Source organism: Festucalex cinctus, chromosome 12 (genome assembly GCF_051991245.1).
Source record: "Festucalex cinctus isolate MCC-2025b chromosome 12, RoL_Fcin_1.0, whole genome shotgun sequence".
Lineage (NCBI taxonomy): Eukaryota > Metazoa > Chordata > Actinopteri > Syngnathiformes > Syngnathidae > Festucalex > Festucalex cinctus.
Genome location: NC_135422.1, coordinates 2,440,301 through 2,467,047, shown reverse-complemented (window position 1 = coordinate 2,467,047; position 26,747 = coordinate 2,440,301). Strand labels below are relative to the sequence as shown.

General features: G+C 39.4%; 3 protein-coding genes across 6 annotated transcripts in view; 1 reads left to right on the top strand and 2 right to left on the bottom strand.

Annotated features, from left to right (window-relative positions):
- Nucleotides 1–301: 301 nt before the first annotated feature.
- Nucleotides 302–13,011, bottom strand: lck (LCK proto-oncogene, Src family tyrosine kinase). Its single transcript, XM_077539202.1, has 13 exons — nucleotides 12,868–13,011; nucleotides 11,376–11,488; nucleotides 10,982–11,042; nucleotides 10,804–10,894; nucleotides 10,460–10,558; nucleotides 10,253–10,356; nucleotides 7,927–8,076; nucleotides 7,692–7,844; nucleotides 5,598–5,777; nucleotides 2,682–2,758; nucleotides 1,154–1,307; nucleotides 759–890; nucleotides 302–663 (listed from the first exon to the last, which is right to left on the bottom strand). Exons 1-13 carry the CDS (start codon nucleotides 12,875–12,877, stop codon nucleotides 467–469), a joined length of 1,521 nt encoding a protein of 506 aa, XP_077395328.1. The 5' UTR covers nucleotides 12,878–13,011; the 3' UTR covers nucleotides 302–466.
- Nucleotides 13,012–15,669: 2,658 nt separating this feature from the next.
- fam167b (family with sequence similarity 167 member B) lies at nucleotides 15,670–20,397 on the bottom strand. The gene is made up of 2 exons (XM_077539177.1): nucleotides 20,010–20,397; nucleotides 15,670–18,085 (listed from the first exon to the last, which is right to left on the bottom strand). The coding sequence occupies exons 1-2, from the start codon at nucleotides 20,280–20,282 to the stop codon at nucleotides 17,822–17,824; spliced, it is 537 nt and encodes a 178-aa protein (XP_077395303.1). The 5' UTR covers nucleotides 20,283–20,397; the 3' UTR covers nucleotides 15,670–17,821.
- Nucleotides 20,091–26,747, top strand: part of LOC144031756 (myotubularin-related protein 9) — a 10,780-nt gene continuing 4,123 nt past the window's right edge. The window contains exons 1-8 of one of the 4 annotated variants that reach the window (XM_077539172.1): nucleotides 20,091–20,460; nucleotides 22,414–22,682; nucleotides 23,173–23,232; nucleotides 23,535–23,643; nucleotides 24,593–24,718; nucleotides 25,297–25,470; nucleotides 25,558–25,775; nucleotides 26,678–26,747. The exon at nucleotides 26,678–26,747 is cut by the window's right edge and continues 92 nt beyond it. In XM_077539172.1, the coding sequence (XP_077395298.1) occupies nucleotides 22,498–22,682; nucleotides 23,173–23,232; nucleotides 23,535–23,643; nucleotides 24,593–24,718; nucleotides 25,297–25,470; nucleotides 25,558–25,775; nucleotides 26,678–26,747 (942 nt within the window). In that variant the 5' untranslated portion in view covers nucleotides 20,091–20,460; nucleotides 22,414–22,497. Of the gene's footprint in view, nucleotides 20,461–22,352; nucleotides 22,683–23,172; nucleotides 23,233–23,534; nucleotides 23,644–24,592; nucleotides 24,719–25,296; nucleotides 25,471–25,557; nucleotides 25,776–26,677 lie in introns of those variants that run through there. The other 3 variants (XM_077539173.1, XM_077539171.1, XM_077539174.1) reach the window with 3 other exon arrangements.

Below are 26,747 nucleotides of genomic sequence, written 5' to 3'. Positions count from 1 at the left end.
AATACAATTTAAGTTTGTGTTTGTTTCTTCTGATTGGGGCTATTCACATTATTTACAGATTAAAATGCTGATAGTTTGTATTTAAATTAAAAGTACAACTTCTTGCATGGACTTCAGCGAGTCGGTTTCTTTAGAACGGGAGCCACTTTGATTGGCCAGGAGTCAACTTGACTGTGTTCACTCCCACTCCAACCATCTGCACAGTAAATTGTACTTTGCGCTAGACTTGTGCTGGGTATGAAAATTGGGCCCAAATTATTTGTCTTGTCAACCTGCTGCTAATTACACAATTGAAATCATTCAATGATTTATTATACAAAAAAAAAAAGACAATCATTGTAACACACCCCGTGAGACACAACACAACAATGGTAAAATGTTCTTTTAACATCTGTGTTGAAAAATATCGCTGAAGCATTGCAGGAGGCAGACAACAACCAGGGAATATGACTGTGAACATTCAAGGCTACTCCTGGTACTGACGCTCTGTGGCAATAAAAAAGTCCTCCAAAACACTCCTCAGGTACTCAAAGGTGGGTCTAGTTTCTGGGTTCTCCCTCCAGCAGAGACACATAACATTATAAAGTCCATCTGAACACTTTTCTGGCTTTGGCATCCTGTAGCCCTGCTCCAGGTTCTGGATGACCTCAGGGTTGGACATACCTGAACATTGACGATAGAACAGTCAACTAGCAAGTGTGGTTATCCTGAAAGAATTTGTGTAAATATTGCAAAGAGAACGCAAACAAATGGTTCACCAGGGTACGGTATGCGTCCGTATGTGACGACTTCTGTTAGGAGGATCCCAAAGGACCACACGTCAGACTTGATCGAAAACGTCCCATAGTTTATAGCTTCTGGGGCGGTCCACTTGATGGGAAACTTTGCTCCTGTTAACATCAAAGGTAAATGAACATTTGAGTTGCTGCCGTGGTAGATACAGTATAGATTATGATTTGGTCAAACAATGGGGCTTTTTTAAATGCTTACTTATATGCAGTAAATGTACATTTGAACAATGACAGCAAAAGGAGAGCTATTATAACAGTGGAGAGGCCATACAACAGTAGAACATTATACAATCACGATTGTCTGCATTTGTAGAGGCAAAAAAAAAAAAAAAAAAAGGAATAAAAAAATGTGATTTCCTTACCCTCCCTAGCCGTGTATTGGCTGTCCTCAATGAGTCTGGCAAGTCCAAAGTCTGCTACCTTACAGATGAGCTCATGGGACACCAGAATGTTGGCAGCTCGTAGGTCCCTGTGGATGTAGTTCTTCTGCTCAATGTAAGCCATGCCGTCTGCTACCTGCAGGGGGCAGCACACCATCAGTCAGGCCCGTCTCTGTTCCGCTTGCCTTTTATACATGCTTGTAGCTACGTGGGGTCCTCAGTTTACAAATTGGTAAGTAGTCTATCACTATAAGCAGTCGTAAAGAAGTCATAATTTCAATACATATTTGCAAGAAAAACCGTACATATACAACAATCAAATAGTAATTTATGAGTGCTTAACTCATTCACTGCCAGTCATTATAGAAAATTTTTACATTTCCAATACTCACGTGATATTACATTCAATAATTATATATAAACCGAATCTACCAAATAACAGAATAGACTCCCTACTTTTTGTCCCGTCCCGTTCTTTTATAATTGACAGCAGAAAAATGTAGGTTTGCCAAAATACAGCCATTTCTCCCATGGACTCTGAAACTGTGTTTATTTCCTATAAAATGGGGCAATGATGTCATCTACCGGTGGTTGGGCATCAGTAAAGTTGTTTCCAAGTTTGATATTTACAGTGGAGCATGCTCAGATTCGCCCCCATTTAGCACCGCTCTAAAAAATACAATTGACAAGTATACTTGTCAAAGGCAGTGAATATAATGATTTTACAAAGAGCTTAAAATGTCTTCGATGATGAAGAGTGCTTTGAGAAGCAATGCTTGTTCTTTGTGTGTTTTGGACACAGCTCCATCCGCATCCATTTTTGAGCTGCTTATTCTGTTAAGGGTCACGAGGAGCTAAAGCCAATCCGAGCTGACATTGGGTGGAAGGCAGACTACGCCCTGGACTGGTTGGCAGTCAAGTGCAGGGCATTGTTTTCGGGAGGTGAAGAGAATTTTTCGCAGGTCAGGAAGGTCGCACTTTGCTCATCCATCTTTGACGGCACCTTTCATCTCACATGTCCTCCACCCAGGTACGCAATCCCGATAATCATCAACACATTATGAGTGTCATGCTATGACAAAATGGTTCGGGGGGGTACACAACCCAAAACATTTTGGGAACCATTGTGTTGGCCCTTTAACCAGTTGCAGGCTAATTCCTGTGACCATGTATGAGCCGAAGTCATGGAGGCCAGACAAAGGTGGGATTGTAAGCATTTTGGCTTGCTTGGTCTAAAGTGCACATTTCATACCTCCATAGAATGTCTCTCATAGGTGCTGTTGGCCTCAAGAACTTGTCAGAAACATGCATCCCGTCCCATTCATTGCTTTGTCAAATGAATCATTCATTTTAGTTTCACGTCTCTTGTTCAACTTATTTGCCGAACGTGTCAAAATATGTAGGCCTATAGTGACATATCGATTGCCCCCTCATCATACAGCAAACGGAAACAATATAGCGGTCGGATAGGATACATATTTCAGAGAGACATAATGCGAGGCCGTCTTACCTGAGAAGCCATGTCGATCAAAGTCTTCGTGGACAAATTACTCCCCTGTGTTGTTTTTAAGTACTCCAGCAAGCTACCTGCCAACAATATATATTTCATAAAGTTACTTCTTGTGTTTAAAGTTTATACAGTCATTTTATTTACCAATTGGCCACATTAGGGTCACAGTTGAGCTGAAGTCCAACAGACAACCAGTAGGTCTGGGCAATAAATATTGATGACTGTTAAATTTATGTTAAAACTGGTTTTGAATCAGTATACATTATTGTTGTCTAAACAGTTGCACTGATAGTTTTTTTTTTTTTTTTTTTAATAAATGACACCTTAAATAAACGTTTGTTGGGTTTATTAGTCAAGTCAAGTTTATTTATAGAGCACATTTAGGGTGACAGCAGTCGATCAAAGTGCTTTGCACAAGATAAAAACAATTGAAGCACATAAAAAAAGCTTTAAATATATAAAATAACAGTGCTAGGATTCATCGGTTGGTGACTTGTGAAGAATTGGCTGGGAAAATATCCAAACGGGGGATTTCGTGCTGCTATCAAAATGGCTGACGAGGACTCACGTTTGTAATCCCTCCCCTTTTTTTTTTGTTTACGGAAATACGGCAGCTGAGCCATTCAACCAACAAAGAAACTGGCATTCTTATGAAGTATGTTACTGAGTACGTTCTTACGAAGGTCGTACTTGCTGAGGTCACAAGACCGAACTAAAGTGTTGTTCAAACAATCATGTTATCAACCCGTATTTATGCTAGTTATCGTAGCATATACAGGAAGTATGCTAACATGTTCTTCAGGCTTGATTCGCAAGGATAGTTGTGATGGGAATTTTGGTTGCTGTTCAAAGGTAATATTGCCCAATGTGGAGGCACCCTGAGAACAATAAAGATTGATTTTTTTTAATTTTTTTAAAAATTCTTATTCAATGAATGTAATATGAACCAGAATAACATTTTGATTCGTGGTGGCACATACAACATATTTTAGCCCCCTAGAGGTTCTCCTTTCAGAAACATGCCCGGAAATACAAACACTGACTTGGACCAGAATAGCAGTTCAAATCAGGGAACATAACAGTGGAAGGAAGTTCGTAAGAGCATCAGTCAATTTGATGCTAAGTCAACAGTCAACTGCCCTTCCCGAGACTTTTTGGGGATTTGATTAGAAAAGAACAATACCTTTGCATGTCAGCCAGCCACATCAACCCAAAAGGAAGCAGTTAAAAAAGAAAAAAAAAAAGAATGTCTGTGGCAGGAAAGAAGAGGCTTGACTGGCCTGCGCTTGGATTGCGTTTGAAGTTGAAGGGCCAAATGAATGCTCTTTGTCAAGGTCACACAGAAGCCTCCGAGGACACGCCCGTTATTTTCCATCTTTGTTGTTGTCGATGGTAAAGAAAGGGACAAATTGAAAAGACGGGAACTCCAAGCCATCCTTTCTCTCGACAACAGAGGCAGCAATTGTTTCCTGTCTTCACGTGGATTTCAGACAAAGACAGAGTTTCATGTCGAGACACTGCTTGCTGGTTTTACAAGCCAATTGAAGACTTTTTACAAAAGAGCACCATTCAAGGCTGTGGTGATGTTTGGGGGCACGACGTCTAATTTTATTGTTTTATTGTCTGACTATAAAACAATAAAGATCATAAACCGTAAGAGATTAAAGTTGAACATTATGTGGTTGCCTTCTTCTACGTATTTCTTCCATGTGTTTATTGATCTATACGCGGAAACATGAAAAGAAGATTCAGTGGAGAGATAAGCTTTTTTGTCGAGAGGCTATTTGTTTACAACCTCAATTGGGCAGCGCCGGTACTGGAGTTCATGTGACTGTGCATGTGTTTGTGTCTGCGGATGCACTGATTCTGGAGCGGGGCCAGGCATCGCTGAGGGTCGCGAAACAATAACCCGGTGAAACACCCTTCTCCAACTTTAACGCCTTCCCACGGGCAGACTTTGCCTTGGTGAGTAAACACCAACGACATTTACAGTGTCTGCAGAAGAATGCCAAGACAAGTGGAAGTTCATGTTTCCTTTGAATGCTCAGGGAAAATGAGTGCATGGTAAACTGAAAATAGCCAACCAGTGGAACTTGTTAGGTTAGGGCAGTGCTTCTCAAATAGTGCCCCCCCCCTCTCCAGGGGGGCGCGAGACTTCGTCAAAGGGGGCGCGTTTGACCTCGGGGAACATGCTATTTTATTTTTATTTTTATTTTTTTACTCTTAGAATAAAGTGCAATTGCACCTCCACTACATTAGGGGGCAGCGGCGCTCTCATTGGCAGAGCGTGCGCAGGGAGCATTCGCTCGCTGGTGTAGGGGTTTTGTTTGCACTGAGCATGCAACGAAGTGTAGCAGACCCTCAAGTGACACCATGAAAAAATATTTAACAGGGATGAGAAGACACGCGCAGATAAAAAGGCAAACGAAAGTCGCCCGAAAGCTAAGAAGAGTAAATATGACGAAGCGTACACGGGGGGGGGAGATGTTTTCTTCTTCCTAGGGGGGGCATGACAGAAAATAATTGAGAAGCATTAGGTGAGGGAAACTCTCACCAGATACTGAAAATAAATTGCGCCATGTTACTTTTTAAAAACAAGGAGGCTGCTTTTACTGGAATACATTCAAATATAATGATTCAAGGTTTTGTTCAAGCGTGTGCTCTCTTCCCGAGACCGAATCCGTATCGACATGTTTGATCCTGAACATGAATGACACAACGCTGGAGTGTTTCTTTCTTTGTATTGCTTATGGGGAAAGAAATGTCTTTGATGTGTTAGGTAATTCTGCAACATTTTTTTTAGATTTTGTTCATCATTTACTGGAAATACCCATGGGCCAATTTCACTTTCGTTTTTGTTCTTGATGCCTCGGTGGTACATTTGAAATTCTTACGCAACGGTAGACTCATACGTACCGTTCTCCATGTACTCTGTGACAATGTAGATGGGTTCCTGGCTAACCACAGCAAAGAGGCGCACAAGGCGAGGATGCTGCAGGTTCTTCATCACGTTGGCTTCTGCCAGGAAGGCTTCCGTCGACATTGTGCCAATTTTCAGACCCTTAATGGCAACCTTGCGGTCATTATTGTAAAAACCTGAAAAGAGAGCGTACTGTACTTCAAAACGAAGAAACGGCAGGGGGATTTTACGAGTACAGCACATTCATAAACCTCGACTGTTTATTCATGTGTTACGGATGACTTGAAATCTCCCAACAGTCAATCACCGTAAGTGACGCACGTGACAGAACTGTGCATCTTGAAAGACGGAGGTTCAAAAAACACATGCAAGAACAGACAGCAATGGAACCTCTTGAATGGATCCGTTTTAATTTGAAATTTGTCCATTTTCAAGAAAAATACGCCATTAAAATCTCACAAAGTTAGCATCAAACTATGTTTTTTTTTTTTTAAATCTTGATTTTCTTGCCAGGGCAAGTCTAGTTGTCGAGTTGTTTGGGAGTTTGTACGGCGCAGAGCGGTCTGGCGGCCAGAAGACATTTTTTTGTAATTACACGGTCCGGTGCACCTGAGCTTTGGTGACAGAAAGTAGGCGAGAACCTTAAAGTTGTGGTGTAGGTGACATAATGTGATTGCGGTAAATTTGATCAAGATGCAAAAAGATAGCCTTTGTATTCTGTATGTCATTGCATTTAATTAATAAATATGACAAAAATATCATTGAAGTAAATTCATTTAACACATTATTATTATTATCATTGTAATCTTTATTATACAATATTTATTAAAAGTACATTGTGTAGAATTTAGTGCCAGTGAGTGGTCAACTAAGAGAATGCAGCAATTTTGAAGCACGGGCACTGTTGGTTAGTGCAAGTTTGTAGAAAAGTAGCTACATTTGTTTTGGATACGAATGATATTGGGGGTGGGACTTAATAAGTTTTTCTTCCTCCCACTCCTTTTCAGGCTAGGTTTAGAAAAATTTGTCTCGAAAAATTGATATATTGTTAATGTTGATTATTGCCTGAAATAAATGATCAAATGAATGAAATGGATCCATTATTTGTATTTCAGTTATTCATCATATCAGTGGTCGATCGCTATCGTAGATGTTATTTTCAATCTTAGAGATTCCACTATAGTTAAAAGTCAAGTTAAGTTTATTTATATAGCCCTTAACTCTTTGACTGACAAACGTTATCCAAAAAACAACCCCATCGGTGCCAGCCGATTTCGAGCATTTTCACTCACCTTTCAAAGCAAACAGAATATTGTGCGGTATGACGACATAAACATGGTGGATACCATATGAAAGATTGGGTTCCATTCTTTCATGAGAAAAGAAAAACTATGTACTTTCTACCTTATTATGTTTTCTAGTAATCACCATTTGAAATTGGGTCATTTGTGACATAAGCGAAAATACAATAATATAACGAGAAAACAAGCTTTTTGTAAAATGATACATTTTTTTTGCACAACAGGGACTTTGACACTAATATTTTTTGTTTAGTCACAAGCCAGCGCTGCACAAGACGTTGCGCTGGCCATTGAGAGAAAAAAAAAATGTAATAAACGTAAATTAACGTTTATGGCAGCATTCATTAGGATTTTAAAATACGTCATTAAACGTTTTTGGCAGTCAAAGAGTTAATCACACAAAAGTCTCAAAGGGCTTCACATGCCCACAGTTGACAAATAGCAACGACATCCACTGATCAAACCACAAAAGGGCAAGGAAAAACTAACAAAAAATAAAAATAAAAAATAAAAAAAGTGGCTGAAGTGAAGGCCACCTTTTCACACTCTCTGTGGCGATAGTTAATCACACCTGTGGCATTTAAAAACACAGGAAACAGTTTTCCAATTAATAATACAAAAGGCCGTGACTCATATTGTCTAAATACTGTAATAGCAGTTTAAGCAAAACTATTTGACCTCAGGATGATCTTGCACAATGGATGGTCATGCTCCTATTGTTATAGCAGAATTCCTGAAATGCTGACGCTTTGTGTTAACCGTAGATAACACAATAGTTGCTCCGCTCACCCATCCAGACGTCTCCAAACTGGCCTGCACCAAGCTTATTCACCAGTTTCAGAGACTCCCTGGGGATCTCCCACTCATCCTGCCACCACGGCTTCTGAGGAGCTCTCGATTGGCACGGCTTCACCAACTTGGTGCACAAACCATCGGCATCACCTGGACGGCAGAAAGCGGACCGGATTGAAGAGCGTCGCCGCAATGAACTTGACGATTTGAAGTGGAGAGAACGTGCACACACGTGTATGATGCTGGACAAGCTCCTTCAGTGAATTAAAAGATATCTTAGTGGTGATATAGAAGCCACCGTTGTCCAAGTTGCGGATCCGGTAGTGCTTCACTCCTTCACCCGTGTTTTGGTCGAAGTCCCTGATTGACAAGGAGTATGACCCTGAAACAAAATAAGATGCAAACATTATATTATAAGGTAGGGATGTAACGATATCCAAACATCACGATACGATATTATCATTATATGAAGGTCACGATACGATAATTATCACGATATTGTGGGGGCGTTGGCGATATTTAAAAAAGATCACAATATTGTCAAAAAAAAAGAGAGCTCATACTAAAAAAATTTTAAAAAAGCACAATATTGTCCATATAATATATAAACCACCTCCAATCTTTAATAACAATATTGAGGCACTTACTTGGTAATGCAAGCACAAATTGATCTCTTCACAAGCAAATTAGGTTCCACTTTATCTGACAGTTAGCATAGATTTTAAATTTAGAAGGCCAAAACATCCCTAATGAAAAATAAATTGCACTAATAAACTAGCCACTAGATGGTGCTAGAACTACACAAATGGAAATTAACCTGACTTTTTTTTTTTTTTTTTTAACAGATGTGTTCCTTTTAAATATTGTGAACATGACGACGACGATATTGTGGCAGTTTTAATATCACAATATTGCCCTTATCGTGACATCTTTATTATAAGGGTGAGTTGATTTTCCAATTTGGCCAGATTTGTTCACAACTGTCTACTAAATGCCACGATTGAAATACAACAGCCTCAGCAGCAGTGTTGAGGAAGGAAATGTTGACTATAAGTTGGTCTGAAACCTCAGAACTTCAACCCAAGTACGTCTCTTCTACAAAATGTTTTCACTGATCAGGAATCAAGTCAAGCAAAGTGGTAAAGACCACAAAACTCTCACCTCCACATCCGGACCCATATTTTCCCACGGTCATTAAGTCACGACTCACTTTTATAATTTTCCTTTTGCAGTTCTTTTTCAAAACCATATACAATTACTTCCAGAGTACATATTTAGGAAAGTGATATAAAATTCATAGCGTCCATCTTCTTCTCCTTCGCGGAATTTTTCCTTGTTGGGGATTGGCTAGTTGGATGAAGTGTTGATACCCTTTGTTTATTTGTTTTGCTAATTGAGTTTAGAGCTTTAGACAGAGTCAATTTTTCAAGTGTTTTTGTATTGTTTCGATCCGTATCAAGATTCATAGGTCACGATTCGATTTGATCAATCCCGATATGAATCTGTAAGTCGATTTTTTTTAAACTCAAATTTAGAAAATACTGATCAGTAAACCTGCGATTGGCTGGCAACCGGTCCAGGGTGTACCCCGCCTGCTACCCATAGCCGGCTGAGATAGGCTCCAGCACCCCCCCTGCAAACATTATGAGGAACAAGCGGTTCAGAAAATGGATGGATGGATGGATGGATGGACGGACGGGCAGATGATGGATGGATGGATGGATGGATGGATGGATGGATGGATGGATGGATGGATGATGGATGGATGGATGGATGGATGGATGGATGGATGGATGGATAGATGATGGATGGATGATGGATGGATGGATGGATGGATGGATGGATGGATGGATGGATGGATGGATGGATGGATGATGGATGGATGGATGGATGGATGGATGGATGGATGGATAGATGATGGATGGATGATGGATGGATGGATGGATGGATGGATGGATGGATGGATGGACAGATGATAGATGATGAATGGATGGATGGATGGACAGATGATAGATGATGGATGGATGGAGGGATGGATGGATGGATGGATAGATGATGGATGGATGGACGGATGGATGGATGGATGGATGGATGGATAGATGATGGATGGATGGATGGATGGATGGATAGACGATGGATGGATGGATGGATGGATAGATGATGGATGGATGGATGGATGGATGGATGGATAGATGATGGATGGATGGATGGATGGATAGATGATGGATGGATGGATGGATAGATGATGGATGGATGGATGGATGGATGGATGGATAGACGATGGATGGATGGATGGATGGATAGATGATGGATGGATGGATGGATGGATGGATGGATGGATGGATGGATGGATGGATGGAAAACATAAAGGTAACTACTTCGGGGATCTCATTTGTTGCGGGTATTTTTTTTTATATAGTATAGAGTTCATTCATTCATTCATTCATTCATTCATTCATGAAACCACTTATTCCTCACAAGGGTCACGGGGGTGCTGGAGCCTATCCAACACCGAGACCAATCTTAGGGTTTGCACCGCACTGTCATGCGTCTGTCACCTGGGGTCGTCTCGCTCTCCCGAATCAGGAAGGAGCCCTTCGCGTTCCCGGGTGCGAGCAGCAGCCTCATGGAATCGTTTCGAGAAACGTTCTGAAAGAACCACCTGCAACACAGGACAGGCTTCAACACTCAAAACTTGCCAGGCACTCAGGTTGAAGGACACAAAATTTGGGGGTAAACATCTTCGTCAATGCAGCGTGACGTACGGTTCCGTCTCCTCGGTGGTCAACGCAATAAAGTTGTGTGGGATGTAGCCCCTCTGGCCCGTGGTGAGAGACTCTGCAAAGTACCACTCTGGATTATCTCTGGTAGTCAAAACACAACGATATCACGAGTTAGCTAACACATAGCATGATGCAAATGTGAGAAATAAGCGGTCACGAAATGGATGGATGGATATAAACTATATTTCAATTTTTGTCAAACAAAAGGCAGAGATCATAATAGGGCTGAACATTAAAAACATGGCAACATCCAGTTTACAACACAGTTGCACGAGTAAAAACGTTTGAGGGGAAACAAGCTGTCGCATGTGCTGTACAGAACTCACCTGTTAATTATCTTGAGTTTTTCTCCTTTTTCAAAGCCCAGGTCATCAACATGGGCGGGTTCGTAGCTGTAGCAAGCCACTACCAGGTTATCTGCAAAAAAAAAAAAAAAAAGCCGTTCCATTTACCTATTTTTAAATAATGTTTGCGAGACAGGGGAAATCCAATGTTTGATGTTACCGGGTAGTGGAGATGAAGGTGGTGAACCTTGTGATGGATATGGAATGAGTTGATTTGTATACTGGTAACAGAAGACGAGAAAGTGCATTTTAAGTTTATGAACATTCAAATAGGAGATTGAATAGGCCAATCAGCAACAAAAAGAACATTAAGTATGTATTTTCAGGACTATATGGCGCACCGCATTTTAAGGCGCACCTTCAATGAATGACTTTAAATATTGTTCTAAAGACAATAAAAATACTGCAGACTGAACATAAATTTGGCGGCACGGTGGATGAGTGGTTAGCACGTCTGCCTCCCAGTTCTGAGGACTCGGGTTCGTTGCATGAAATTAATGCTAAAAGCACTGTTTTTAGCTGTAGCTAAAAAGAAAACTTGCAAGCGCACTTACTGGGTTGCTCGACTGTGGCGGGATGGGGCAGTTGCAGTGCTCACAGATTTCGTCCAAATTCTCCATCCATTCAGCATCTGAGTAATCGGAGCTGCAGTTACAGCCCATCTTGTCTGCAAGTTAAGGATATTATTCAAAATTAATCGTTTTGTTTTTGTTTTTTTGTTTTTTTAATTATAATGAGTAGGGGTGTTAAAAAAAATTGATTCGGCGATATATCGCGATACTACATCGCGCGATTCTCGAATCGATTCAATAATCGGCAGAATCGATTTTTTATTTTTTTTTTATTTTTATTTTTTATTTTTTTTTTTAGGATTCACACCTTGAGCATGGAAGAATGTTATATGAACGGAACATTAAGCCTTAATATTTTATTTTAATGCTGTTCAAACATGAAACAGATTACAACCTCTATAAGACTGAAATTTCAGATAAACAAATAATACATTTTCATATAAATCTTACACTCTACAAGCTTACTGATTAGTATTTTCTAAATTTGAATGAAAAAAAATCGCAACAATCGACTTATAAATTCGTATCGGGATTAATCGGTATCGTATCGAATCGTGACCTGTGAATCGTGATACGAATCGAATCGTCAGGTACTAGGCAATTCACACCCCTAATAATGAGTGTTGCCTACTTAAATTAAATTGAATTTCAAGCAGATTTGAAAACAAAATTGGACATACAGTTAGTTACTATAGCGACGACAGAATATTTTTGAAAATTGAAGCTTTGTCATCAACCAATCAAATGTTTCATCCACGAGCAGCTCGACTTATTTTTGAATGCCATAATGTCAAATAATGCTGTTCTAATCCAATTACAAGCTCTAGAAACTTGTACTGGAATGTACAAGTGCTCTACATTGTGTTGTTTCAAGATCACTTGGTCCCAATTGGAGCAGAACCGGGTCAATGGACTGATTGCAACAAAAAAAAAAAAAAAATTCAATGTCATGGGAAAAATTGACAGACCAAGACCCCAAGGAGCAAATCACAAGACCTTTCCCCTCTACTATCTTTTCTTATACTCTCTGTGGATAGTTTTCAATTCTTACTGTCAAAGTCAACAATTTCTGTCGAGGGGATGTTTTTCCCCCAAAATAAACACAGCTTGTTATTGTTTGCAATCTTTTATTACAGATTTTGAATGTGACTATTATCGCTGAGCAAAGAAGCATTGGTGAGGGTCTAATTAAGTCAAACTCCTACAAATGCTTCTATGAATACAATAAAATGCTAAAAACTGTCTCAAAAAGTCATCTTTATTTATATCGCGCTTTCAAACAGCCTTAGTTTCAAAATTAATATTCTAGGGCTCATATGATGCCGATTTATAATTTTATGATGAAAGTTGAAGAACTAGTAAATGTTATTCGTAGCTGTGGACTAACCCGAAATGGAATCTATAATCCTATCCTTATGAGAGGATCATTTTAGCTTGATGTCTATATACGTACAATCACAAGTTTGAAACTCACCTATTCGCATCGGAAATGTGTCTTCGAGCGCGTCAGAGTTGAGGTTCCTCCATACCTATTTGATGTAAATGACGATATTGAACAAGCGCTTTTCTCCACTTGTGCGTGGTTGTGACGATATTATCTAACTAACTTATCTTTCGAGTTAGGTATGTCTGACGGTGTGTGTGTGCAAGAACACAAGCGCGCACACGCACGTTGAAGAAGAGCGGCAAGAGAGCTTCCTGTCGTTGAGAGGATATTGGTTGCTCTGCAGTCGTTTTTTTTTTAGCAGGTGCTTAAGTGTGCAAGCGTTGCCGGGACAGCAGTTTTCCCAAGTGCTGCCAACATGCCACGACATTTGGGGATTTTTTATTTTTTTTTATTTTTAAAGGAAAATAATGGAGGTTTGGACGCTAACTACAAAAAAACAAAAACAAAAAAAAACAAAAAAAACAAAAAAACTTCCCTTGTGACCCGCCCCAGTTTCTATTTCATTTCCTACCCTATAAATTTCATAGTCAACAAGCTTTTTTTTTGTGTGTGTGTATGTAATAAGTATACAAAAGATACCACATAATTTTCTAAAGATCATTATATATATATATGTGACTCATAAATAACTGTGGTAACTAAATGTATGCATACATTTTTTTATTTTTTTTATTTAGCACGTTCTCTGTGTTAATTGACTGCCAAAGACGTTTCATGATGATTAGTAAAATTCCAATGAATGGAATGCGATCTTTCATTTCGCAGCCACATTGTATATGTAGTAAAGGCAAACAATATTCTTTTTGCCTTGAAAGATGAGTTAAAATGCTCAAAAAGCGGCTGGCACTGTGGAATTTTTTTGTTTTGTTTTTATCACGCCTGGCAGTCAAAGAGTTTTTAAATACTTGCTGAAAAGAACGAAACCCAGCACACTGAGTTTTGGTCATGCATTGTTCCACTGGCTGTGCTGTGAGCCACATCTCGATTCTTGTGGTGAGGAGCTGCAGCAACAGAGCATGCACTGGCAGGAAGTCTTCTTGCGTTTGTCTGCGTGCTTGTGTATGCTTTAAGGACTGTCACCATGCAAACTATTTGTTTTGTGTAGTATTTTGACACAGCACAGATCTTATGATTATATTTTATTTCATTTACTATTATTATTGTTTGTATTGATTCTAATTCGTTCACGCATTCCTTTTCTGTCAGATGACATCCTGGACTGGTTGCTTGTCAATCGCAGAGCACTTACAGCAGTGGTGTCCAAACTACGGCCCGGGGGCCATTTGCGGCCCGCCATCTATTTTTTAGTGGCCCGCCACGTATGCTAAAAATGGCATTTGACTCAGTTCAAATAAAATAAAAAACAAAAATGTTTGGAGATGGTCAAAGTAAGAAGGGAGGGTGTCGAAAAACACAAGTGCTATTAAAGGTTATTTTAGTTAACTAAAACTAATGAAAACAATTTCGCTAACGAAATAAAATAAAAACGAAGATGCTTTTTAAAAAAAGAAAATTAACTGAAACTACATTTTATGTTTACAAAACTAACTAAAATAAAACTAACTATAATTATAGCAAAAGTGTCCTTCGTTTTAGTCTTTGGTAATTAATTTTATGCATGAGCCTTTGGGGATGATTTTAAATGTGATTTTTTGTGATTTATTTTGATATAAACCGGAATAATGACGTCGCAGCCATGGCGTTTTTTAAATATTGCGCACAAGTGACACGCATTTAAAAAAAAAAAAAAAAAAAAAAAAAAAAAACTAAAACTAATACTGAAACTAACTAAACTAAAACTAAGCATTTATTAAAGAACGAAAACTAATTAAAAAAAACTAACAGAACCACCCTGAAAACTAAATAAAACTAACTAACTAATATTACAAATAAATTGGTTTATATACTGTAGCATTTTTCTAAATATGCAAAAACACAAATAAATTATTTGTACAATTTTTAGGACTAAACACAATTTCTCTTCACAACATGATGTGGCCCTTGCGTCCTTCTGATTTTCTGGATGTGGCCCTCAAATGAAAAAGTTTGGACACCCCTGACTTACAGTATAGAGAAAGATCATCATTCGTGCTCAAATCTGAATGGGAAGTGAATAAATACTGCCAACAGGGAAGTCAGGCAAGCAAACCACTACACTGACTGCTTGATAATGTTTGTAGCTCCACCAAAAAAGAAAAAAAAAAGGAAGATACAGATTTCGGTAATGGAGGGTCAGCTAAAAGGTTTTGCATTCATGAGCTGTTTGGGAATTTGATGCCTTGCTCAATGTACTCAAGAGGAAGTTAAGCGTGGAATTACACCTATTTATATTCATCTCAAGAGGCGGCCATGCACAGGGAGAACATGCAAACTCCACCCAGGAAGGCCGGAGCCTGGACTCGAACCCGAGTCCTCAACACTGGGAGGCGGACGTGCTAACCACTCGTACACCGTGCCACCCGGTGTTGAATATATTATTGTACATTTTTGACTTGACTTCCCAGAATGTTTGCTGCTTTTTGAACTCGATGTGAAGATCGTGCAGGTGTCCCTAATAAAGTGTCCGTCGATTGTATGAGATGAAACATAAACCATCTGGCAACAATGCGCGAAAGGAGATCCCACTTCAAGGGTATTCCCGTTTTCTCGAGCACAGCGGCTGCCTGACTTTTAAACACATTACGCAGTCAAAGTGCGATACTATCGCGACGTTTTCCGACCTCCACCTCCCACGTTCGCCCAAGCAGGTGCTGGCGGCTCGCGAATCCTTTCGAGCAGCCGTACCACATTTAAATGTGCCTCCTGATGAAACCATGTATAACTGATAGGTTTATCTGTGGCATGTACTTTATTTCCACTTAAAGTGTCAGCCTCTACTCTTAGAATAACAATGGAAAGATCTAGGGAAAAGGTCAAGGGAAACTATCTGCAGGGCATATCAGAGTGGCAAGAGAAAAACATCAGCAGCACTTGATTGTATTCACTAGCATACGCTCACATTCACAACTGGACAATTTGCAGTTTAATGTTACTAGGATGTGTGGGGAAAAAAGCTGGAGTAACAAACTGCTGACATTTGAACCCTTCCGTGAGCTAACCATCAGGACACCGTGCAGCATATTCAGTTTCTTGTTCAACTAATTGTGTGCAACATTTTCTATTGAGCTGCTTTTCCCCTTGGGGGCGCCTTCATTATCAGGGTGACTTCAAAATTCAAGAATGGATGACACACTAGAATGGACAAAAGTTGTGGGTTATGTTATCCTGAGAAGTGAAAATTGACGGAAACAACAACAACAACAACATAATGGAGCTGATCGTTCCTTTTCACCAGCGTTCACTTCTCTGGGAAGACATTCATTCAGAAGGTCAGAGGTCAACAGGAAAGTAAAAAGCCTGCCACAGTTTGGCTTTATAGCCACAGGTGCTTCTACTCTGCTTGCTAGCTTGGCTCGCTAGCGCTACTTGCTAGCTTGGCTAGCTAGCTCTGCTCGCCAATCCCAAGGGATAAATTGAACTTCCTGTCAGAGCTCTCGAGTTCTTCTAACTTCATCTATACATAAACCTTCTACTGCTTATATTCTTCATGGTAATAGGTGAGGTCGAGACTTTAAGGTGAGAGTTGAGGTACACCGTGGACTGCCTGCCAGCCAATCGCATTCAACAATTCGCACTCACGTTCACATCAATGAAGAGGCACCATCAATCTAAAATGCAAGTTTTTTGAATGCGTGGGGGAGAAAACAGGAAAACTCCACACTGAAAAGGTCTGAGCAGAATATTCAATCCCACACCTGCTGACATGCTATAACCACATGCCCCACTTAATTATTTTTTCTTGCCTTGTTTTATGATAGCTACAAGGCACATCATGATTATACGCAACCATTTTGAACATCGTTTAACTGTCTTGTTTGTGTCCCTAGAGTTGTGGGACTTTCATTTCAAAGAAGAGGCTTTCATCTTTCTTTCGGTAGGTTCAATGTTATTATAGCAATAGAATACAATATTCTCTGGGCCTTGCAAAATCAGTCAAAATCCAGTAAAACAGCGAAGGGGATTGCGAAATGTGAAAATGGCTGGAAGTGAATGAGTTAAAAGGAACCCTGACTGTAATGACAAGTTTACTCTATATGCTTTATTTGGTTGTTGCTAACATAACTATGAGATCCATTTTTCAAAATCATTTCCAGTTGAATACATTTTGTCAAACTATATTTGTAAGTACGCCACCATTACGTCGTTATCGACGTCGCAACGCATTCAGTGCGTAGTGACGCAGAATGGTGGCTAAAAGATACTAACAAACAAATAAATCATATGGAGCAATATTGTCATTGCAGTCAGGATTTCTTTTAATGTGAAAATATCCCTAAATTGATGAATTTTTTTTTTTTAACCATTACACTGAACAGCTGGTTAGTTTTTAATAAATGGTGTGTTGCTTTAATCATGTATGTTTAAAATCAATTTCACTTTCCAGTCTTTTAGTTTTGTTTCCTTTCATTTGATATGCCTTTTATTGTTTGTAGATACATTTAAATGTTGTCAATATATGTTCTAACAAGCTACTTTTGTTCTGATGTGGTTGTGTGAAGCACATTGACTTGCCTTGTGTATGAAACGCGACAAGAGAAGGTCAATTTCTGACGAAGTATGATGCAATGCAATTCGACACCACCACAATCGAAAAGTGCCAAACAAAAAACTCGGCGTTATCATCTCTGAAAACGGATCATCCGAGTGTGCAGTTCTACCTAATGAAAAGTCGAGGAAGTGTTGATAGAGCGGTTTGATCCGGTGTCACGCTGCAACTGTTCGTGACAGTACTGTAACTTGCTGGTGCACTCTTCCATGTATGTCATTGAGCCATTGAGCAAATAGCTTTGAGCGACGCTTCCCATTTGTTGACAGCGCGGACCTCCCAAAGAGCAAATCCGTGTTTGATGGAAGTCAAGTAGAACTTCAGGGGACGAGGCTTTTAACACAGTGAGAACCGTCTGGAGTTGATGTTCATCTTGGTGAGGCCCAGATGCTTCAGTGGGGTGGACAGAGTGAACGTGGCCTTCATGGGGATGTCGCACAGCAGATCCGACTCCTCGCCGCACTCCTCCAGCTCGTACGTCGCATTGTCCAGCATTTCCTTGTGGCGCTCGCACACCTGCTCCACTTTCAGCTTGTTGATCTCGCCACGGAGACGGATCAGCTGACGGGCCAGATGGTTGTCCTGGTCTTGCATCTCTCTCTGAAGGGTTGGGCGGGGAATGGGAGAAAGAATTTGAGGTTGATAGAAAGCGGTGTTTTAGTCGAAGTGAACAGCTTGATTGTTTCGTTGTGGTTATTAGTGAGTGTTTTGCAAAGAGAATCCTGTCGATCTCAAGCACCAACACTGATCTGATGAGAGCAATAACAGCGATATAAATGGGTTTGTTGACATTCTTATGTTTACTTTTGCACTACTTTTTTTTCCCTTTTTTTTTTTTACATACTCACCAACCAGGGTCAAATATCTGGTGTCAGGCCGAAACCCAATAAATCATAATTTGGTCAATTTCACATTTTTCAAAAATCTGAATTATTATTAATCCACGTGTGGTGGGTGTTGTATTATTATTATTATTATTATTATTATTATTATTATTATTATTATTATTATTATTATTATTATTATTATTATTATGTTAAAGGTTGAACAAAAATGCCGTTTTTGGGTTCTCTTGAAAAGTGAGCATTTGAAACGTAAAGCATTTTCAAAATATATCATATCATTTCATCAGAACATCTTCGAGCGCGATGTATGCGGGCCCACATGATGGGTTCAGTTTTTTTTTTTTTTTAAGAGATACTTGACACATTGAACAATTTTCAGCAGTAAAAAGTTAATATTTTATGCAGAATTAATTTGATAACTTCATTATTTTTCTTTTTTTTTTCTCATGAAAGAGAAAAAAAAAAGAAAGAAAAAAATGAAAAAAAGGGAAAAAAAAGAAAAAAAAAGAGAAAAGAGAAAAAAAAAAGAAAAAAAAAACAAAAAACAAAAACTTCATTATTTTTCATGTACAATTAACACCATTAAAAGCTAACTTTTCTACTTGCTGTCGACTGATGATGACATCACCTGTGCTGAGGAAATGGATAATGGCCAATCATGGCCTCACCTGTTTTCTGGGTTTGGTCAGTAAACTGAGCCATGATTGGTCATGACCTACTTCCTCAGCACAGGTGATGTCATCATCAGTCGACAGTAAGTAGAAAAAAAAAACCTTTTAAAGATATTAATTGTACATGAAAAATAATGACGTTACCACATTAATTACAGTCTTCCCTCGCTATAACGCGGTTCACTTTTCGCGGTCTCGCTGTATCGCGGATTTTTTTTTTAAGTGCAATTTTGCATATATTTTTTTACAGTAATATACCCATTTTATAAAATTTATGAAGGTTTGAACATTGTCAATGTTTGAACAAGAGAGAAATGTGAGAACATGTAAATGCCTCAATGAGAAAAGTGTCTAAAGAGTTGTAAAACGTAAAGCTAACTACTTCGCGGTTTTCATTTATTGCGGGTATTTTTTGGAAACTAACCCCAGCGGAAAACGAGGGAACACTGTATAGACAAAATATTAACTTTATACTGCTGAAAATAGCTCAATGAGTTAAGTATCACTTTAAATCTGACCCACCAAGCATTTAAATTAATCCATCCATCTATTAATCCATCCATCCATCCATTATGGATGGATGGATGGATGGATGTAATACTTGTCACATTAATTTTACGTCCTCCTGCAAATACAAACATATCTATTATTTTATTTTATTTTGTATTAATTTATACCATCAATTGGTTAATTTATTTAAAAAATATATATATGAGATGAAAAAAAACATTACAGTAATATGGCAGGTTTTATTTATTTTATCAAATTATTAGTTGCTTGAGTATAATTAAATGGAAAAAAAGGAGACATGCAACTTTATTATTATTATTATTATTATTATTATTATTATTATTATTATTATTATTATTATTATTGTCCATTTTCAAAATCCATTTCGGCCCTTGTAAATGGATCTCAGAATGGAATTAACGTTTCGGTTGATGGGTGGAGGTCGATCGATATCCGAACGTCAAAGTTGCAGCCGACAAAACTTTTTGTCTCACTCACCAGCTCTTTCCGGAGAAAGTGCAAAGCGTCATCAATAGTGTCAAAGCCACAGATGTTTCTCACGACCACGTCTGGATTGGAATGTTCCGGGTCGCGTTCCCGTGAAGTTGTTGCGGCGTTCCTGTTGTCATCCGTCCACGGTCCGCTCTGCAGCCTCTCTTGCCATTCCAGATAAGAAGGTCTGCGAGTTTCTAACTTGAGCTTCTCCGTGAGTGCCTTCAAGCTGTCCAGACTTTCCGTGTCTGCCTCGTCTGAGGAGTGTTTGGCATCCATGTGAGCAAGGGAGATTTGAGCGGTTTGAGATTTCAGAGGAATCGTTGCTGGACACTTGACTTGGCTCTTGACGCGCAACAGGTCCGCACTTCCTTTTTATAAGCGGTTGGAGGCAGTCACCGCCCATCACTGTGAGGTCGCCTACATCACAAAAGCAACTTTTATGTTTTAACGCAAGGTAAACCGCATATCCAAATTTGATTGGACGAAATGCTGTGGTGGAAAAAAAAAGTGTCACTTTTTTTTTTTTTTTCCCCCATAACCTATGTTGGAGCTCCCTTTGTTTCTTTGTTTGTTTGTTTGTTTACTCGGTTTCCGTAATGAACATCCATCAAAATAAAATGACATGTTTACATAGGTGGACAAAGTTAGTGGTAACTGATAAATAAAGGAAAAACCCATAATGATCATAGAAAAAAAACAACTTAAAACTGACAAAAGTAAAAAACTGAAAATCAACCTTTCAATAATAATAATAATAATAATAATAATAATAATAATAATAATAATAATAATAATAATAATAATAATAATAATAATAACATCCAACAGAACTAGGCAATATAAAAAAAAAATGGCCTGAACAAAAATGATGATATGATACCCTTAATGTAATGCTTTATTGCACATCATTTTCAGTGTTGCAATCAAGCGATTTTTCTGTAAATGTAAGAGACTGTAGCATGTTTCGACAGGTATTTTGGCTTCTCGACAGGTATCGGCCTACTATTATGATCACATCTTCAAACGTGGCAGGTTTTAACTACGTTGGCCTTCTGAGTAGCTTTTATGTTTCAGCATTTTCATGTTCAATAGTAGAATTTATATAGGACGTTTCTGAACAGTTTTGTTTTGTTCTTAGCTATTCTTATTTTTCTTAGCTGTTTGTACTTTTTTCTGTTGGCAAACCCATGACCTGCAACTGTAACAAAGCTTCCTAACACTAGGGAACATATGGTTCTAGAATACCTTGATTGCCTTGAGATTTATGTGCACCCAGTACAGGTTCACATTGTACATTGTCACATTGTAGCTTGTCAAAATGCATTTCAGCAAAATCCAGTCTCAGTTTGTTTCTGTGATGCGAAGGCTACCATCATGTTTGCCTGTGCCATTTTAATTAGCTTATTTAAAAATTTAAAAAAAACGTAATTCTGTTAGGCCATTACAAATACGCTAAATAATGCCTAATTTCATTGATTATTTTTCTTTCTTTCTTTATTAATTTTTTTATTGATTATTCCGACAGTTTTTGGTTATTTTAGTGACCATTCTGAGTTTTTCTTTTATAAGCAGAGGGGTACCAACAATATTGTCCTCGTGTGTAAATGAAATGTGATCTATTAATCACAACATAGCATGTCTGTTTTTGTTTTTGTTTTGTTTTTTTAAATCAAATTTGTAACATTTGCAATAAACACAAATGAAACAGAATCATTACGAAGTATTTTCCAGGTTTATTTTGTGGGGAAAATAACCACGTTGTCAAATGGTTCTTTAGAAACAAATGAAGAATGTACAACACATGCTGTAGCCCAGCCTACTACTGTAAAATTGTTGGCTTTTTAAAGTGGTGTGGCGTACCTTTTCGATTATATGTTTTGTACTGTGTCGCCATCTAGCGGTTATTGACTGTATTGCAGTTTGCGTCGTATTTTTGACGTTCAAACTGCGTGTGTAGTTTAAACAAAAAAACAAAACAAAAAAAAGCACAGGGGCATTTTTGAACAGTTATAAAAGAACCAGTCAATCATTAGAAAATTATTGATACAATATTTGCAGCCAGTTGTTTAACAACAAGTTCGTTTTGTTTTTCGTTTTATTTTAAAAACGCGAACCTCTGAAAATTAACTCTTTACAAGTGTAAGAGATAGAGAGAGAGAGAGAGAGAGAGAGAGAGCGAGAGAGAGAGAGAGAGAGAGAGAGCGCGTTTAAGGAAATGCACTTGTAAATTCTTTACAAGTCAATCATGCAACAGCTTGCAACAGTGTGAAGAAAATGCATGCATGTTAGGGCCTATGTTCAAAGCGGGGTTGGGGGGGGGGACACCACAATCGAGAGCAACAACGAGAGGAGGGGAAACAGGAGGAGGAACAGTACTAGCTTAACTGTAGTTTTTCTTTCATTTTAGTGCAAGCAGGCGTGGAAGTGATTTCAAGTTGAGGCACCTCATTTGTCCTCCAAGTTTGCTGGTGCTCGATCGACTTTGACTCGAATGGAGTTTTCCGAGCACATCAAGACCGCCAACGTAGAAGATGTTGTGCTCCAGCAGCCTCTGCAGCCTCCCTGCAAGGGCACCCTGTGCATCACCGGCCACCACCTGCTCTTCTCAGACAGGGAGGAGGGAAGCCGTCGGCAGGTTCTGCTGCTCCTCAGAAACGTTGACGCGGTTGAGAAAAGGTGAGATGTCAATATAGCATGAATAGCATGATACTACAGTCTTCCCTCACTATAACGCGGTTCACTTTTCGCGGTCTCGCTGTATCGCGGATTTTTTTTTAAGTGCAATTTTGCATAGTTTTTTTTGCAGTAATATACCCATTTTATAAAATTTATGAAGTTTTGAACATTATCAATGTTTGAATCAGAGAGAAATGTGAGAACATGTAAATGCCTCAATGAGAAAAGTGTCTAAATTGTGTGGTGGGGGATTTTAGAGCCTTAAAACATTTATAAGAATTGTAAAACATAAAGCTAACTACTTCGCGGATTTCATTTATTGCGGGTATTTTTTGGAGCCGAACCCCAGCGGAAAACGAGGGAACACTGTAATATCATTTCTTCCTTAAATGGTGGAATGGCATGACAGTTCCACTCTTGATTAAATCATACTCTAATTTACGCGTGACTGTCTAATATCTACATAATTCCTCGCATGTGTTTTATTAAGCAGTGTGGAAGACCTTTTGAAGTACGTGGGCCTCTTGACTAATTCCGGCCGCAGAAACAGGTTGGAGTGGAGGCTCAGTTGTGTGTTGCAATGTGTCAGCAGTTTTGTTGCACCTATACAGCCCACAGGAAACATGCTTGATTACTGCAGCTCTTCCTCGCTGTCGTGTGTGCGGCTTGCTACTACTAACAGCTTTTTTTTGTCTGCTGCAGCTATAAAACTCACTTTTTTTTCTTTTTTTTTTTACAGCAAGCGGAAGCCCCGCGTTACAAAGTTGTGCAAGGCCAATTTTCTAGATCCAAAATATGGGCCATCTTAAAGGGGGAAGCAGTAGTAACTATTGTTTTGCTCTGTGTTTGTAGGGCGACAGAATCTTCTGGGACCATCTTCATCAAGTGTAAAGATCTGCGTGTTCTCCAGCTCGACATTCCAGGCATGGAGCAGTGTCTTAACATTGCACAATCCATTGAGGCACGTGAAATCATTGCTATTAATAACATTAAAAGTGACAGTGTGTATTAGTTGGCTCTATCTAGTGGTGAACTAATAATTCAGTCATTCTAAAACCCCACAAATTATGTTGAAAAATATGCAAAAACACATATTGTATCTCATCAAAATCAAATCAACTTTCTGCTGCTACGAATATCCGAAGGAGAAGAATGTCGCCCACAGCTGAGGCCTAAAGATGGTCGTCGCTGAGTCCTGTGATTCGGGCACCCACAGCTTGGCCCTCGCTAGCTTTTGCTAGCTACTTCTGCTAGCCGTTCTTGTTAGCCGTTCCAGCTAGTTCTTGTTAGCCACTCTTGCTCGCTGCTCACGGTCGTTCTTGTTCGCTGTGTTGATAATTAATGTTAGTAAATGCAAATTGAGATATTTGGTCTGTCTGAGGCACCGTCGTATGCGTGCTTAAAAATCGTTGAGTTACCCTCCATAGCTGGGGCCGTGATTTGGGCACCCACAGCTTGTCTCCCTCTGTTTGGCACTCGCTAACTTTTGCTAGCTTGTCCTGCTAGCCGTTCTTGTTAGCCGTTACAGATAGTTCTTGTTAGCCACTCTTGCTCGCTGCTCACGGTCGCGCTTGTTCGCTGTGGTGATAATTGGTATGAGTAAATGCAAATTGAGATATTTGGTCTGTCTGAGGCACCGTAGTGTGCGTGCTTAAAAATAGCTTTTGCTAGCTTGTCCTGCTAGCCGTTCTTGTTAGCCGTTCCAGATAGTTCTTGCTAGCCACTCTTGTTCGCCGCTCACGGTCTCCCCTGTTTGAGGCACCGTAGTGTGTGTGCTGAAAATTTGTTATATTCTATTAGTTCACCAGTAGATGGCACTGAATAATACACACTGTCTCTTTTAACCTGGAAGCTTTTCAGCTATTGAGTTTCTTTTTTAGTGTCGCAACAGTAACTGTTGTTTTCCACAGACCCTGTCCTGTCTGAACTGTGCGGCAGAGATGTATCCGTTCTTTTATCGACCCCCCAATGCCAGCCTCCAGGACCAGTGGGGCCTCTCTACCCCTGAAAGGCATTACAATGAAATGGAGGGACTCGTAAGATTGAAAATACACTTACACTATGTCTCTTGGCAATTTTTTTTCCCGAACCGTGAGCCAACAATCACATGACAGGAAAATGGGCAGAGAAACGGAAGGGAGCGGGGGTCAAGAATGAGGCCGTCCCTTGTCGCAAAGTTGACAGCATATGTACCACCAGTAACGTAGCATTTGTGATAGAGGGTGGCCTCCAGAGCAAGCTCTGGTTTTGACATCAGATAACTCGGGAATTTCCTCTTAATTGCGAAAAAACAATACCATTTCTCATGAGGCTTTTGGTTGAACATGTTAACACATGTTGAACAATAACGAAACTTGCATCTCGTCCAAAACTCAGCTGGGATCGGCTCCAACTCCTCCGTGACGCTTCGTTTAATAGTACAGTCCTGCCTATTTCCTCAGAAATCAGCAAGTGCAAACAAACATGGACCAAATTGTTGATAGTCTTTTGTTAATGAAAGAAAACAAACAGTGGTCAAAGAATCTGGCGAAAATACTAAAAAAAATAAAAAAATAAAAAATGTTTTTGATAATTTATTTGCCTCGTCATCCTTTGACACCATTTCTGTTTGCAGCATGAAAAGTGGAGACTGAGCACTGTGAACCAAGACTACTCAGTCTGCCCGTCTTACCCTCCAGCTGTCATTGTCCCCAAGACGATTGGTGATGATGCACTGAAAAAGGTGGCCAAATTCAGACAAGGGGGACGCTTCCCCATCCTCTGCTACTACCACAGAAAGAATGGCAAGGTGAGGTCAAGCGCCCCCCGCCCCGCCCAAACTTCTGTGCACAGTTAGCCTGATTGTTTTGAAAAGCAAACAAAACCCGTTTTTCAGGTCATTTTGCGCAGCGGTCAGCCGTCGACGGGAGCCAACTGGAAGCGCTGCATTGAAGATGAGCTCCTCTTGCATACGGTGATCGAGGGCTCAGACAAAGGTTTTATTATCGACACGCGCTCGGCTCAGCAGGCGCAGCAGGCGAGGATGACGGGTGGCGGGTTTGAGTCCAAATCGTGCTACAACAACTGGAAGAGACTACACAGACACATGGAAAGGTGTGGCGATGACACTTGGGGGCTCTTTGTCGTATTTCTGAATGAAATGCAACGAGGTCCGCCACAGTCTGCAAAATCAAGTTACACTACCTGCGCCAATAACTGGACTGAAGTTCAAACTATGCTTAATGCCGCAATGGCTAACAAAACATACTTTATAGCAGGGGTGTCCAAACTTTTTCATTTGAGGGCCACATACAGAAAATCAGAAGGACGCAAGGGCCACATAATGTTATGAAGAGAAATTGTACAAATTTATTTGTGCTTTTGCATATTTAGAACAATGCTACAGTATTTAAACCAATTTATTTGTAATATGGCAGTAGGCTTATTATAGTTTCGGAATTTGTCATTTTAGTTTTTATTTTGTTTTTGAGTTTTGTTTTTTTTAAATTTATTTCGTTTTAATTAGTTTTCAGGGTGGTTCTGTTAGTTTTTATTAGTTTTAGTTCTTTAATAAATGCTTAGTTTTACTTTAGTTAGTTTCAGTATTAGTTTTAGTTTTTTTAATGTGTATTACTTGTGCACAATATTTAAAAAACACCATGGGTGTGGCGTCATTATTAATATAATATATAATATTAATAATATAATACCCTCCCTTCTTACTTTGACCATCTCCAAACATTTTTGGTTTGTTTATTTTATTTGCACTGAGTCAAATGCCATTTTTAGCATATCTCACGGGCCACTGAAAAATGGACGACGGGCCGCGAATGGCACCCGGGGCCGTAGTTTGGACACCACTGCTTTATAGGAATGGAACCTATTTTTTTGATGAACAGTTGGTTCTATTAAACTTCTATTTGATAGTGAAACTTGGGCAATTAAGTATCAATACTTTGCGGTGGTACGTTTGAAACTGTACACAATGGCGGTAGATAATAATTATGTTGATACAGGGGGAAAACACTCCAGGAGAGTCTCATCAAGCTGGTGGAGGCCTGTGGTGACAAGTCCCCTAATATGGAC